The sequence below is a fragment of the Elgaria multicarinata genome, chromosome 10 (assembly GCF_023053635.1).
Source record: "Elgaria multicarinata webbii isolate HBS135686 ecotype San Diego chromosome 10, rElgMul1.1.pri, whole genome shotgun sequence".
Classification (NCBI taxonomy): Eukaryota; Metazoa; Chordata; class Lepidosauria; order Squamata; family Anguidae; genus Elgaria; species Elgaria multicarinata.
Window position 1 is genome coordinate 19,187,530 of NC_086180.1, and position 13,882 is coordinate 19,201,411.

The 13,882-nt window shown below is 44.7% G+C and overlaps 1 protein-coding gene across 2 annotated transcripts in view; it reads right to left on the bottom strand.

The window, feature by feature from the left end:
- Positions 1-228: 228 nt before the first annotated feature.
- PPM1K (protein phosphatase, Mg2+/Mn2+ dependent 1K) overlaps positions 229-13,882 on the bottom strand; it is a 28,856-nt gene continuing 15,202 nt past the window's right edge. For both annotated transcript variants that reach the window (XM_063136242.1, XM_063136243.1), the window contains 4 exons: positions 7,458-7,623; positions 5,713-5,857; positions 4,570-4,704; positions 229-2,706 (listed from right to left, as the gene is read on the bottom strand). In XM_063136242.1, coding sequence (XP_062992312.1) covers positions 2,575-2,706; positions 4,570-4,704; positions 5,713-5,857; positions 7,458-7,623 — 578 coding nt within the window. In that variant the 3' untranslated portion in view covers positions 229-2,574. The remainder of the gene's footprint in view (positions 2,707-4,569; positions 4,705-5,712; positions 5,858-7,457; positions 7,624-13,882) is intronic.

Here is a 13,882-nt window from a genome sequence, read left to right on the forward strand (position 1 = left end):
TGTGCAATCGTGTGCAACCTGTAACTCACCGAGTTGAATGTGTATCACAGCAAGCCAGGCACTCGATGTCCTGTTTTTTCAGTCAAGGGCAGGCAGCAAACAAAGTAGACTTATCAATCCCCTGGCAAAATCAATCTGTTTTGTTTGGTGGGGTTGCTACTTGCGCGGGCCTGTTTAGTGCTTTGTTCTTGTCCATTTGAATGCTAAAAGAAACCCTTTGAATTTAAAAAAAAAAGCTGTGTGCAGCAGCTCTGCATCATCCCCTCACTTTAACCGATGCTGCTGCAAAATGTATAGCGTGATGTCATTAAGCTTAGCATTTCCCAACTCTCGAGTGTTATGGGGTTGATCTTAATTATGGGGCGTGATGTAAAATGCACCTTTGCATTTGATGTGCAGATATATATATATATATCAAGTAGAATTAACTGTGGAGTGATGGAGACTTGATAATTAACATGATCAGATCAGGTCTGGAGAAGGAACATAACCCTTTTCTCCATTGCTGTGGAAATCCCTTTTCTGACGTTGGCATTTGTTTGCAGGGGAGGACACTCCCCATTGCCGCTTTAAAAAAACACCAAAACCAGGAATTTGGAAGGCTGTAAAGAGGAAGATGGGCTTAACGTTGCAGTGACCTAGAGTGACAGCACTGGATACAGTAAATATGTACAAACAGATGATTCTTTTAACATAACTGGTACTTCTAAAGTCTTCATAAGTATTTGTATAGATCAATATTTATTATACAAACATGTAAAATGCACGCTAAATAACAACAGGCCAATACCAGGGCACTGTTACTATCGGGTACAGAAGCAAAACTGGAATGATTTATACAAAAATGGTGTGGCCCTAGACAGTACAGGCATTAAGCAGCAGGCGGTCCATGGTTCACATTGTGATCAGGGTTCAGCCAAAAGGCTCAGCAATATTTCGCCCAGGAGCAAAGTCATTTTGTATGTAGTTTTACTCCAGGGAAATGCTCAAAGGATTTACATCAGAACTGAAGAACAATCGATTCTGATATGCTGGAGGTGCAGAAGCCATTCTCGTCGGCCTTGGGCATCTAGAGAAACGCAGTGGTCCTCATGACCTAACACTCCAGATCATGTGCTTTGCCCGTTGAAATGCTCACACTCAAATTACTGAAATCCTGCCAAGGAACTCCAGTTACAGATTGTTCCCTTCACACCTAGCTTCTATTTTAAATGGTGACGTGCAGGATCCCCTGAAGAAAGGTCACTGGTTTCGTTGAAATGTTTTGCTTCCCTCCAAAATTTACTTCAAAGATGTCCCTTTGGATAGAAGTTAGTGGCAACTTTAAAGGTACACCTGCTGTTCCCTAACAAAAGCAATTGAGGGTGGAAACAAAAATGGTATCCTCACCTTTTGGCCAACTAGGAAAAAACAACCACCACCCCTATGTCTGAAAACCTAGAGCAAAACATTTGTACAATTCCCCTTCTGCTTCCAAGACAACATTTCCCTTTGTGCGCCTGGGACAGCATTTTTCAGTGATTCTCAGGTGAAAGAAAGAGACTGAACACTTAAAAAGGAACTGAAGAATAAAAGGTTATTTTAACCGTTGGGCTCACGTAGAGCATATTGAAGAAGTACGGGGGATTTCTTAGGACAGGCGTCTTTAAAGAAAATAAATAAATACAGAGCACCTATGCAGCTTTCATCCTTCTGAAGGCACACAACATGGTCCCCCTTGTTAGTGTTGCGCCCGCAGCTGTTTCAAGGGCTGTAGTGTGTCTCTCTTGCTATACACTGGCCAAAGACCCCGCAAGCAAGGAAGCAGACATGGGCTTCAAGCCAAGTGGAAAACTCTGCTTTTGAGGGTGGGGGGGAAACAAAGACAGCACACCCAGACACACACACACGCACAGAGCTCACAGTCTCTGCCATTTGACTTCTGCAGTATGGAGTCCCCATCAGCTCTAAAATGAAGTTCACTTCTTTTCAGTGTTGAGCTAGCCTAAGTCCAGATTCAACTTTGGAGGTTTAACTTGGAACCAGCAGGCCAAAGCAAGGCATGGCCACTGAGGCAGCTTCTTCATTGCCCACCTGCTAGCTTTCTCCTACTTCTCTTTAAGTAGGTAACAAAAGATTTGTGATGGTCAGGGAGAGAAAACGCCACAGTTCCTCTCCTTGTGGCATTTGCTCCCGTATTTGCAGTATTGTACAAATTGAGAGAGCCAGTTTGCCTTTGCCATGCTCTCTCAGCCTCTAAAATGCATCAAGTATATTATGCGAAACACTTGGTACAAAATCCCTAAGAGGATGCCAGCCAGGTGTAAACAGCCAGCATCCCTGCAACAGCAGACAGGATCATCCACGCCATCGAGGATGGAGGGGGTGAAAACTGTTGGCTTGAGATAAGCAGGAACAAGCATGTTTGTTAAGAGGCAACATCAAGTTAACAGCAATTTGCTACCCAGGCAGAAAGCACTAGCTGCTAGAAGAGGGATGGACAAGATAGTTACGTTGATCTACAGATCTGCGTTCTGCCTTGGAAGCCTCCTGCAGCACTGCTCAGCACATTCAACGCCTCACTGCATAAGACCTTCATGCCCATCTCCCACTTGAGGCGAAGCTCCGGCTGAATGAGAAGTTGATCTCAGAGTTTTTGTATTTGCCCCATGCTCCAAAGGGCACAACAATGGCAGTGCTGTTATCTTCCGCCCCATACTGTACCGCCTGAGGGAGAAGATACAAAATGCAGAGAAGTTGAGCCGTCAGACACCACCGGTCAAATGGATTCTCTCAACTACACTGTTTGTTTATTTATTTACTTCCTTACTGTACTTGTTAAACCCCCAATAACCAAAGCCCTCTGGATGGTGTACAATGCATTAAAAATATAAGACACAAACAACAAAAACCAAAACAAAAAATAAAATAAAAACAGCAGAGAATAAAATCAAGATTAAACCAGCAGCAAAGAATGAAACCATTCCAGCATATAAAATAAAATTAAAACCAGCAGCAGAATAAAGACAGAGAGCTTCGGCTATGGGGCGGTATATAAATGTAACAAATAAATAAATAAACACTAAAAACAGTTCTTAAAATTCTTGAGAAGAAGAAGAAGAAAAGTCTTCACCTGGCACCAGAATAACTATAGTACACATTAGGGGCCAGGAGAGCTTGTGGAGCACATTCCACAATTGGGGGGGGGGGGGGGCACACTACTGAAAAGGCCCTCTGTCTCGTAGGACCTCAGAATATGATCTTAATGTCCAGTTACATAAATATGGGAGGAGACTTCCTTCAGGTAACCTGATAACTTTCAGGTAACTAGTATAAACCACGTAGCTCAGAACCTGCTACCAGAACACTTAAATAATTCAATTCAGGGTGAGTTCCTGAAAACTAACTCAGAAGCAATGAGGAAACCAGTGCAATTTCTTCAGAATCACAACCCATCCAGTTAAAGTTCTGATAGGTATATTTTTCACTAGTTGAAGCTTCTGGGTTGTCTTCAAAAGCAGCCCGACAAATTACGCATTACAGTAATCCAATCAGGATTATATGAATTATCATGGCCAAGCTATCTCTGCCCAGGAACAGCCATAGTCAACGTCACTGGGAGAGAGGGGGTAAGAATGGGCCACCAGAAGCTTTAACACTGGGTGGGTTTTAATTGGAGAAAACAGGTGATGAGAATTTTAAAAAAAAATCCAGAAGAAATTTAGCAAATGCAGTTCAGTTAAGCATTTATGGATCAGGTTGAGCTAGAAAGCCAAAAATACATGCATGCATGCAAGAGGCCTGTTCTCAACAGGTAAATTGTTGCAATGGCCTCAGCTAGACAAGGGGGGTTGGAGGGAGGCGATCTCGCAATTTTTTGATTGCAAGATCGTTGCCCTGGTTCACATGCTTTTTTTGTTAACTAATTTTCCCCGCTCTGCCCACCCCACCCCCGATGGTCACAGAGCTCCTAAGGAGCTCCTGAGGAGCTCTGGGCCCCATGCCTGGCTCCTAGCGGTTACTTGCGAGGAGCCACGACAAACCGCAACACCGGGCCACATGTTCCACGGTCTCAGGATCAGCTCAAGACTGAGGAAAAAGCAGGTTACAACTGTAGGGCGATATCCCAGCCCAAGGGAGGAATCATACCTCCCTGCTCCCGGGATGCCCTGTGCGCCATGTGAGCACACAGGGACGATCCCGGGGCGAACACCGGGATATCGCCCCGTCTAGCTATGGCCAATGATTCTATTAACATTTTCCAGCTTTTGCTTTCCAAAAGCAATGAGAGAAGTGAAGCAAGGATGTGGGTCCCTGCTGTTCTTTGGAGGGACTCCATGAGCGCCGCTGGAAAGGAAGCAGTATATCTGAAACGTATTAGTAAGTGTGATTAGCTGTAGAACACAATAACGCGATTATCATCCCTCTGTGTATATTAAAGGAACTGGGCTTGTCTGTTAATATCACTAATTGTGCCAGTTCGTAGGAAGGTGTTCCACCATGATGCATAAGGCAAGCAAGCAAGCAGATCAAGATGGCCTTGCTCAAAACTGGCCAGAGGTAGATTCTACTGTTTTTGAAAATACCTACCTGCTCAGTGACTACGTGAGCTGCTTCGGTGGGATCATGACACTGGTTAACGAAGTCACAGATCTCTTGACTGTTCACTATGAAGTTGATGCCATCTGTAGTGAGGACCAGGAAGCTGTCGCTTGCATGGTGCAACTGAAATAGACACAAAAAGTATACAAGTCATCTAGATTTATGGTGATTCAAGTAGAAAACTGCCAGGCTAGCCATGAAAAACACTTTTAAAAAATACGGTGCACAAACAAGATTTCTCTCTTGACTAATATCAATCACTAGCAAAGCGCCTAACACAATGTCTGGCATTATGATGGGCTGATATTACAGGGGAACCCTGCAGAGCCCCTCTCAGTAGAGGCCTACACACACACACAGTGTTGGGACAGAAATTGCTTTTGCCTCACTCGATGTCTCAGAACTTAATGGGAGCCATTGAGAATACAGGCACTCTTATCGTCATAGCTTCAGCCTTGATTTCTTGGCCATTCTAGAATGTGACAAAAACTTCAGGAACAGGCTCTTAAAATATATATTCCACAAGTGGCACTGGCAACAAAATGGTGCAGAGTGAAGGGCTCCTGTTCAGGGTGCCAGCCAGACAACCATGCCCTCTTCCAGGGTACACATTCCGTTCCGTTCCCCAGTGTTTTTTCATTCCTGCCCCCAACTGAACAGATATTCTTATAGGGCTGGTTTTTTGTAGTGGGAGTTACCCCCTTAGGTTCCCCCCTAATGTTATTTGTACTTCTTCAAACCTGGGGATTACCTCAAGCATGCCGACACCTACCTTTTGTTTCTCAGGGCCCCCATTTATTTACAGTCCTGTCGGCATACGCCAGCTGTGTTCACTAACAGCGTGATAGAGCTTTTAATGTACATGGCATTCTAAGATCTTTTTCTTGCTCACTCTCATAATTCTGTCAGACGTCACTAATATTGCCAGTTTACGGATGGAGGCCAGCAGTGACTCTCCCACCTATCAACACCCTGCCACACCACTTGGGCAACTTTGGATCTACATATGTTAGTTTACAAATCAGACAGGTTCTACTAGTGCCTATTACTTGGCAGTCAAAAATGTAGCAGGATCAGTACTTGGCAAGGGAGAGGGGAGGGGGCAGAGAAGGAAAATACACACCCTCTTACCTGAACACGTTTAGTCTCTGGTTCTGCTATCACACCATATGCCTTAAGATCCAGGTCTCCTACGCTACGGGTCATTGCGAGTCTGCCATTAACGTGGGGCTGTCCCAAGCTGTTCCAAGTTACAAAACCACCACATTTCCTGATTCTTCACCCAAAAAGAAAAAAACCACAAGAAAGGAAGTGTGACTTAATTGCTCTCACATTATCTCTACAGTCAATTCATGCAACTGCTTCCCATCGTAACAGATTCCCAGTTAGGACTTTTATTATTATTATTATTATTATTATTATTATTATTATTATTAATTTATATAGCACCATCAATGTACATGGTGCTGTACAGAGTAAAACAGTAAATAGCGAGACCCTGCCGCATAGGCTTACATTCTAATAAAACCATGATAAAACAATAAGGAGGGGAAGAGAAAGCAAACAGGCACAGGGTAGGGTAAACAGGCACTAGGTAGGGTAAAACTAACAGTATAAAGTCAGAACAAAATCAAGTTTTAAAAGCTTTAGGGAAAAGAAAAGTTTTTAGCTGAGCTTTAAAAGCTACGGTTGAGCTTGTAGTTCTCAAATGTTCTGGAAGAGCGTTCCAGGCATAAGGGGCAGCAGAAGAAAATGGACGAAGCCGAGCAAGGGAAGTAGAGACCCTTGGGCAGGCGAGAAACATGGCATCAGAGGAGCGAAGAGCACGAGCGGGGCAATAGTGTGAGATGAGAGAGGAAAGATAGGAAGGAGCTAGACCGTGAAAAGCTTTGAAGGTCAACAGGAGAAGTTTATATTGGATTCTGAAGTGAATTGGAAGCCAATGAAGAGATTTCAGAAGTGGAGTTACATGGTCAGAGCGGCGGGCCAAGAAGATGATCTTAGCAGCAGAGTGGTGAACAGAAACCAACGGACTGATGTGAGAAGAAGGAAGGCCAGTGAGAAGAAGGTTGCAGTAGTCCAACCGAGAAATAACCAATGCATGAACAAGAGTCTTGGCAGAAGAGACAGACAAAAATGATCGAATCCTGGCAATATTTCCTGCCACAGCTTGGTTGCGTGAAGTGACCTTTGTCAACAGCCCCTGAATTTTATCACCTGCTTCCAAATCAAGTAGATCCATTCAAAGGGTTGCCTGCTGACCATCTGCAAACCATTTTTGTTTGTTTGTTCTCCAGCTCAGATGGAGTAGCTCGCCTAGTTTACCCAGTAGGGCTGGAAGTCCATGTACCTTGGGACATCATATTCCTACCACAGCCCTCAGATGATTTTCAGAGGTTCTGCTCTAAGTGACTGCACATTATGAGGTACTGTGAGTGGCTATTTGGGAACAGGCCTCTGTAGTAGCAGCCCAAATTATGGAATAGCCTCCCCCAGAGAGACTTGCTTTTCACTTGCTTGAATGTCTTTTTAGTACCGGGAAAAGACCTTTTTATTTTCCTAGGCCTTTTACTTCAATCACCACATTTCACAGTGATTTGAGGATGGTGTGTTTTTAGCTCTTTGAGAATTAATCTGTGGTACCATATTCTGATTGTTGATATGTTCCTGGCTCACACGTCCTGACAACCCCTGGGTTGTGGGGGACAAGTGGGAGCAGACATGCACAGTGCCTCCAGGGCACTCATCGCTTCTGCTTTCAGTTAACAATTTACCATCAGCCTATTCCTAGGTTGTTAGTGTAACATCCGAACTCAGACACTCTGGGCTATTTAGGATTCAGATGTAGCCTGAAGTAGCACATTTAGGTGGCCTACCTTTCCTTCTCGTCCTTCCTTTCGGGAGTATGATCAATGGTCAGCTTCATGGCTTTCCCCTTGCGACATAAAAGGGCGCGGCTATCGCCGACACTGGCCACAACCAACTCGATCCCATCTCGCAATAGGGCCACAGTGGCCGTGGTCCCAGCATTCAGCAAGGTAGCTATAAACATCATGCAAGGAGAGACGGTCAAAATCTGAGCACCAAACACAACCACCGCTCCGCATTTCAAGTTTTAAGTGGTATCTATTGCATTTCCACCGATAAAGAGACACTGCTGAAGAGCTTAATCTAAAGCTAAGAAGGCAGGAAACAACAGAAAGACATGCAAAGAATAAAGAAGTATGTTTTACAACATGGCTCCATGCAAGGGGGGGGGGCAAATGCAATAGGTTTATGTTCAGATAGGCCAAGTCTGTGGCAAATTGCTTTATACTCCTCTGCTAGCAAAACAATCCATACTTCAGAGCAGCTACTGAGACTTAAGCTATAGGGAACATGGACTTTAAATTTCAAAGTTAGGGCTTTGCTAGACCTGCCGGGATAAGCCGGCAGGGAGGCGGGGCCAAGGCGCGCTAACGTTAGCGCGCGCCGCCTCAGCTTCCAGACGCCGGACGCGCAGGGACGACACAAGCCCTGCAGCGTCCGCCATTTTTTTTTTAGTTTAAAGGGGCCACGTGCGGCCCGAAGACTCCGGAGAAGGTAAGGGTTTTTTTTAGTTAACACGCCCCCCCATCCGTCCTCCCTCGCATCTCCTGTTCGTCGCCCTCCGTCCCCCCTCGCCATCTCCTGTTCGTCGCCCTCCGTCCCCCCTCGCCATCTCCTGTTCGTCGCCCCCCGCCCTCCCTTGCCATCTCCTGTTCGTCGCCCTCTGCCCTCCCTCACCATCTCCTGTTCGTCACCCCCCACCCTCCCTCGCCATCTCCTGTTCGTCGCCCCCCACCCTCCCTCGCCATCTCCTGTTCGTCGCCCTCCGCCATCCCCTCTCCTGCCGGTCCGGCCTTCCCTCCCCCATCTCCCCCCCCCCGATCACCACCCCCCGGCACGATGGGCACAGCACTCGCATGAGCGTTGTGCCAGGTCAGTGGCTTTTTGCGGCTACTCGCGAGTAAGCGAGTAGCCGCAAAAAGCCACGGACCTTCCTAGATGTTTCTCAGCCCCGGCCTGAGGCCGGGGCTGTAAAAAAGGTGTGCCATAAGCGACTTCGCTTATGGCGTGTTAGAGGAGGCCTCAGTGCGGCCTGGCGCCGGATTCCCCTGTGCGTCATCTGGACGCACAGCAGGGAAACCGGCCCACAAAGCGCGCTAAGGCCTCGTCTAGCAAGGCCCTTACAGTTTGGGGAAGTGGTTTAACTATCATGGCATATCCCTCAAGGGAGTCCTAGTTTTGGAGAAGAAGGGGGAGACTTCCTCCTTATTACCTGCTCCTTGGTAATAAAGCTACTTTTTGCTTCATCTTCTCTATTTGTGTATGGATGTACAAATTCAGGAGTTAGTTGCGAAGGGGACGTTTATATATTAATCAGCACGGTTTCCTCCTAGTTGCCATTTCTAGCTATATTTCCCCCCAAAAAGGCCATGCATCCAATACACACATTTGTGGGATACAAACACCCCTTTTCCACATCTACAGAGGGCATGGCTGCATTACAAACAAGCCCATATGAAGCTGGTTTGAAATCACTTTAGCTTATAGAGCAGCCCCTGAAGGACCCTGTGAACTGTTGTTTTGTGAGAGCCTATACTATCTTATCCATAGTTACTCAGAAGTAAGTCCCACTGGTTTCAATGAGATTTACTCCCAGGTAAGTGTGTATAGCAGCTTTCCCAGACATGATACCCTACATATATGTTAGACTAAAATTTCCATGACCCCCAGCCAGCATGTTCATTGGCTGTGCTGGATGGGTATTGGGAATTGCAGTCCAACACATCCTGTTGGAAAGGCTGATGGATAAGACTGAAGCTTCTCAGTGCAATTCTATGCATTTTAGACAGAAAAAAATACTAATAATGGGGCTACCAAATATTGGGGGTTCAAAAATGCATCAAGCCTTGTTGTGGAATGAAAATACTAGTCAGAGGAACTAGACAGGAAAGAAAAGTACAGCTACAAAAGAGATCTAAACTAGGCAATATTGTCATTATTTAAAACAGGTATTCTTTCACCACAGAGCACATTAAACAGCTCTTGAACACTGCCCATTAATTTTATTTTACTTTTAAAGTTTGTTCATCAGCTTCTTTAGAGATGAAGTTTGTTTCTGCCACCGCTTTTGTTTTTGGCATAACCAGAAAATTGTGACAAGACAAATGTCCTCATTTTTTTTATGGGCTGTGTAACCTAATCCTATTTCTGCTTATTTGGAAGTACAACTTACTGTGCAGAATAGGTCTTACTTCCAAGTAAATGTGCTTAGGACTGTCAGCCCAAATTTGTGAGATGCAGAAGATTAGTGCACCTTACGCACACTCCTCTCAGCGTGCTTAAGTGGAGGGGGGCAGGGAAGAGAAGAGGTAAGCAATTTGAACCTTTAATATTGCCAGCAAAAGTACCTGTTTTAATCGGTAAGTGAATAAAACACAGCAAAGTGTACGAGCCTGAAATAGTTTTTGCCTTCTCCCCGCAACCCCTTCTAAAAATTAAAGGCCAGATCTTGAGACCATCACCAGTCCCTCCTAGTTTCATTCCTTGGTTTTGGAACTGCAACGCCACTTCTAGAAGAGAGCATCAAGACATCAGGCACAAAAGGTAAAGTTGCTGGACCTACAGAATCAATGGGTTTTCGTCATGCACGAAAACAGGGGAAAGTTCAGACCACTTGGAATGGGAATAGCCAATGCTTCTCCAATCAAGAACATTATTACTAACAACAACAACAACAACTAGCAAGGAGATGTTGCACACATCAGTGACTTGGTAAAGATTAATCTATCGCTCAGCCTTCATCGACCTGGTGCCCCCAGGTGTGTTGGATTACAAGTCCCATCATCCACCTGCCAGCACAGCTAGGGAGGTGTAGTCTTTCTGGAAGGCACCAAGTTGGAGGAGGCTGCTATAGCTGGCCACACTACCAGGACTACGCTTTGAGGCAAGCCTTTTCCTGCACCCCAACAGCAAGAAGCTAGAGTGGTCTCCCCTCACAGAAAAAGTGGTGCAGCTTCACTCCTGCTGCCCAGTATTGAGGGGCTGATCTCGTGTGCCTTTTTAAATTTTTAGCTTGGGACTTATGTGGAAAAGCGAATCTCAGGGTGAACTTTTTGGTGCAATGAACGGGCAAGGGAATGCTTGAGCGTGCATCAAGGCTAACAGCATCGGGGTGAGTTCAAAGTGATTACATAGAGCAAACCACTGCAAAATCAGTCTATATCAATCACTGAGCTCAATCTCGATGGAGGGAGGATCCCTTAGGCCTGGGCTATGAGTGCTATGAACCGCAAGCACAGTTATCCCTCAAATTAAATTTCCTCCTTTCCTTCCAAGACAGCCAGTGCAGCTTTGTGAAAAACTACATATTCCTTTCCCCTAGATTTTTCTTTCAGCTTTCCTCGCTGCCGTAGGAACACAGGAAGCTGCCTTATTACCAGATCAGATTATATGTCCATCTACCAGGTATCATCTACCAGTGGCACCCAATTTCCACGGGCTTAGCCTTTCTGATCAGCTTCTACCGGGTCCTTTTAACTCGATGTTAAGACTGAGCCTGAGACTTGCAAAGCAAAGGGATCATGGCTGAAATTTAAGAAAAGGAAGGGGCAAATTTGCAACGGGGATGGACACACACGTGACAGAAGCTTGTTTGGGATATTTAAATAATGTTCAGGAGAAATATCTGATTTTTATCCTGTCCTTCGTCTAAGGCAGGGGTGGGCAGAAGCCAAATGTTTGGGGCTTCAACTCCCAGAAGCTTCTGCTAGCATGGCCAATGGTCAGGAATGCTAGGAGTTAAAGTCCAAAACATCTGGAGATCTTCTTTCTGCTCATCATTCTTCTACAGAACTCAGAGTGGCATACGTGGGAGTTATTCCATTTGAAGGGAGCAATATGAATGCCATGTTTATATTTCTTACTCTATCCACCAAAAATATCAGTGTGCACACTCAATATTTGTGAATACTGTTCACAAAATCAAGGGCTTATCCTCACCCCTTGGAAAGGGAGATGCAGTTTATGTTCTTGCTGCAAGTATCCACTGGGCTCTCAATTACAAGGCATGCTACTCTCTGTCCACTATTCATGGAGACCGCCTCTTGCAGGAGCTTACCCATGTACATAGCTCATCTAAGGAACTCCTGCACCATGTTCCCCTGTCATCAAGGACAGGGACTTTTTAGTGGCAGCACTGAGCTTGTGAAATTGGCTCCCCAAGGAACCTCACCTCACCCCTTTATCAGTATTTAAGCGTTGGGTGGATGCAATTTCATTTCAGAGGTCACTGAGAATCTATTGAGCTTTGTTCTTTCTGAATAGCAGATGTCACTACTGTCTATTTTTAATGGTTTAATTCCGCCCCCATTGACATATTGTTCTGAACTGCCAAGTAGACTTTTACTGGGTCAAAAAACAGAGCAGAAATATCCTTCGTAATACATGCATAAGCAATAACAGCTGCTCTTATGCCTTCACTTCAGGCCACATTAACTGAAATCATTGGGAATTATTCCATGAAGTCAATATTTTACAGTTATAGGGTTAGAAAGAGATCATCCTCACAGATCCTATACTCATGTCAACTGGGGTTTGTACAGGGGTCGTTTGCAAGCTTCACTGGAATGAAGAGAAGAAACAAAGCGACACAGATTGGTGGCTTAGATACCTAAGCAGTAGCACAGTTCCAAAATCAAGGAATCACACTGTTCATCAATTCACTAAACACGTTATTCCAATTTATTTGGCAGCATTTTTAAATAAAGACTCAAGTTGGCATAGCATTTTAAAACAACAACAACAACAACAGATTTGTGCTTTCCTAGACAGCATCACTACAGAAATATATCATCTAAAAATCTTTCAACAGGTATCTTAACACTCACTGGACATTTTTAGTGCATGTCATCTCAACTAATGTGACAAAGAGGATGTGGGAACCTTCCAGTAGTCCAGGCTAGGAACCCGCCAGACTCCTTCACCTGGGACCACATTAAGCAGATCTCTCTCTCTTTCCACTGAAGCCCAGCAAATAGAGTCCCGGGCCTCCAATTCTAGAGCTGTTGGTCGGGTACAGTGTCTGCCATAAATAACATGTACACAGAGGCAAATAGGAAAAATTCACCCAGGAATTTTGCTCAAAATAAAGAGAAAGAAAACCTGCAACACTTGGGAAGAGGAGAGCTGCCAAAGGGAACAGAGCCCGCATTCTGAATCGGAGCGCTCTGCTTGGAGAGGTGACAGGGGGTGGGGATATTTTTGCATCCAATTTGACTATGCATCAGTCTCGCTTAGCAACCTCATCAGTCTATCTGCACACCTTCTGGTGAGAGACTCTAACTTGGTAATAGGAAAAAGCCAATAACTGGTTTTATTGTGTTTGACCTTTATGATTGTTCTTAATTACATATAATAATTACTGCATTTTGCTTCTCTTCTAGCTTTTGGCTAAGGAACAGACCATTTGTCTAACAGCATTTGTCAAAAAAAAAAAAAAAGCCCTGCCATTTCTGAGGCAAAGATGCCCAGTTTAATGGGCACTGCCGCTACTGTGCTCCAACTGAGTTTAATATTAAAATACCACCATCTCCAAGGGTCTAATAAGTACAATTCACTGGGAAGTTGGACTTGTGCAAGGCACAATTCCTGTTCACTCCAGTAGGGCTTATGCAGAAAAGCATTCTCCTGACTTTGCCCACAGGCCCAAGAAAAGATGTAGGAAAGGCATCAAACTCAAGGGCACAGTTAGATAATTTCGTAAAAACATAAAGGCACACATTTCTGCAGCTCTCTCGCTTCTTCAGTGTTGCAGGTTAACATGTTAAAAGTTTAAAAATCATGGTTTTGACTGGTAACAACAAGGAAACAAAAGTTATTCCATTCCTTATTGTACCATTAATACTACTTTCACCATTTACAGTAAGTCAACGTAATAAACAAATTCTAGGACTGTGCAATGACACATATAACTACAAGTCTGGTTGTAATCAAACATCAATTCTGGGAGGCGGTGCTTGTAAGCTTCTTGGGACAGGGGTCTGTCTTTTGCCTACAATAATGTAGGGGTTCTGTGTGAACTGACGGCACAGCATAAATGCCTCTAATCCCAATCGCTAGTTGTACTCATTGGATCAGGAGGCAGAACAGCCACACACCTTTACATCAAAGAAAGGGAAGATACAGGATGAGTCTTTCTATAGGATTTGTGTTTCCTTGGCGTAATTAACACGCACGGGTTCTTGCCATTTTGCTTTCTCCCTTTTCCCAGCCGATT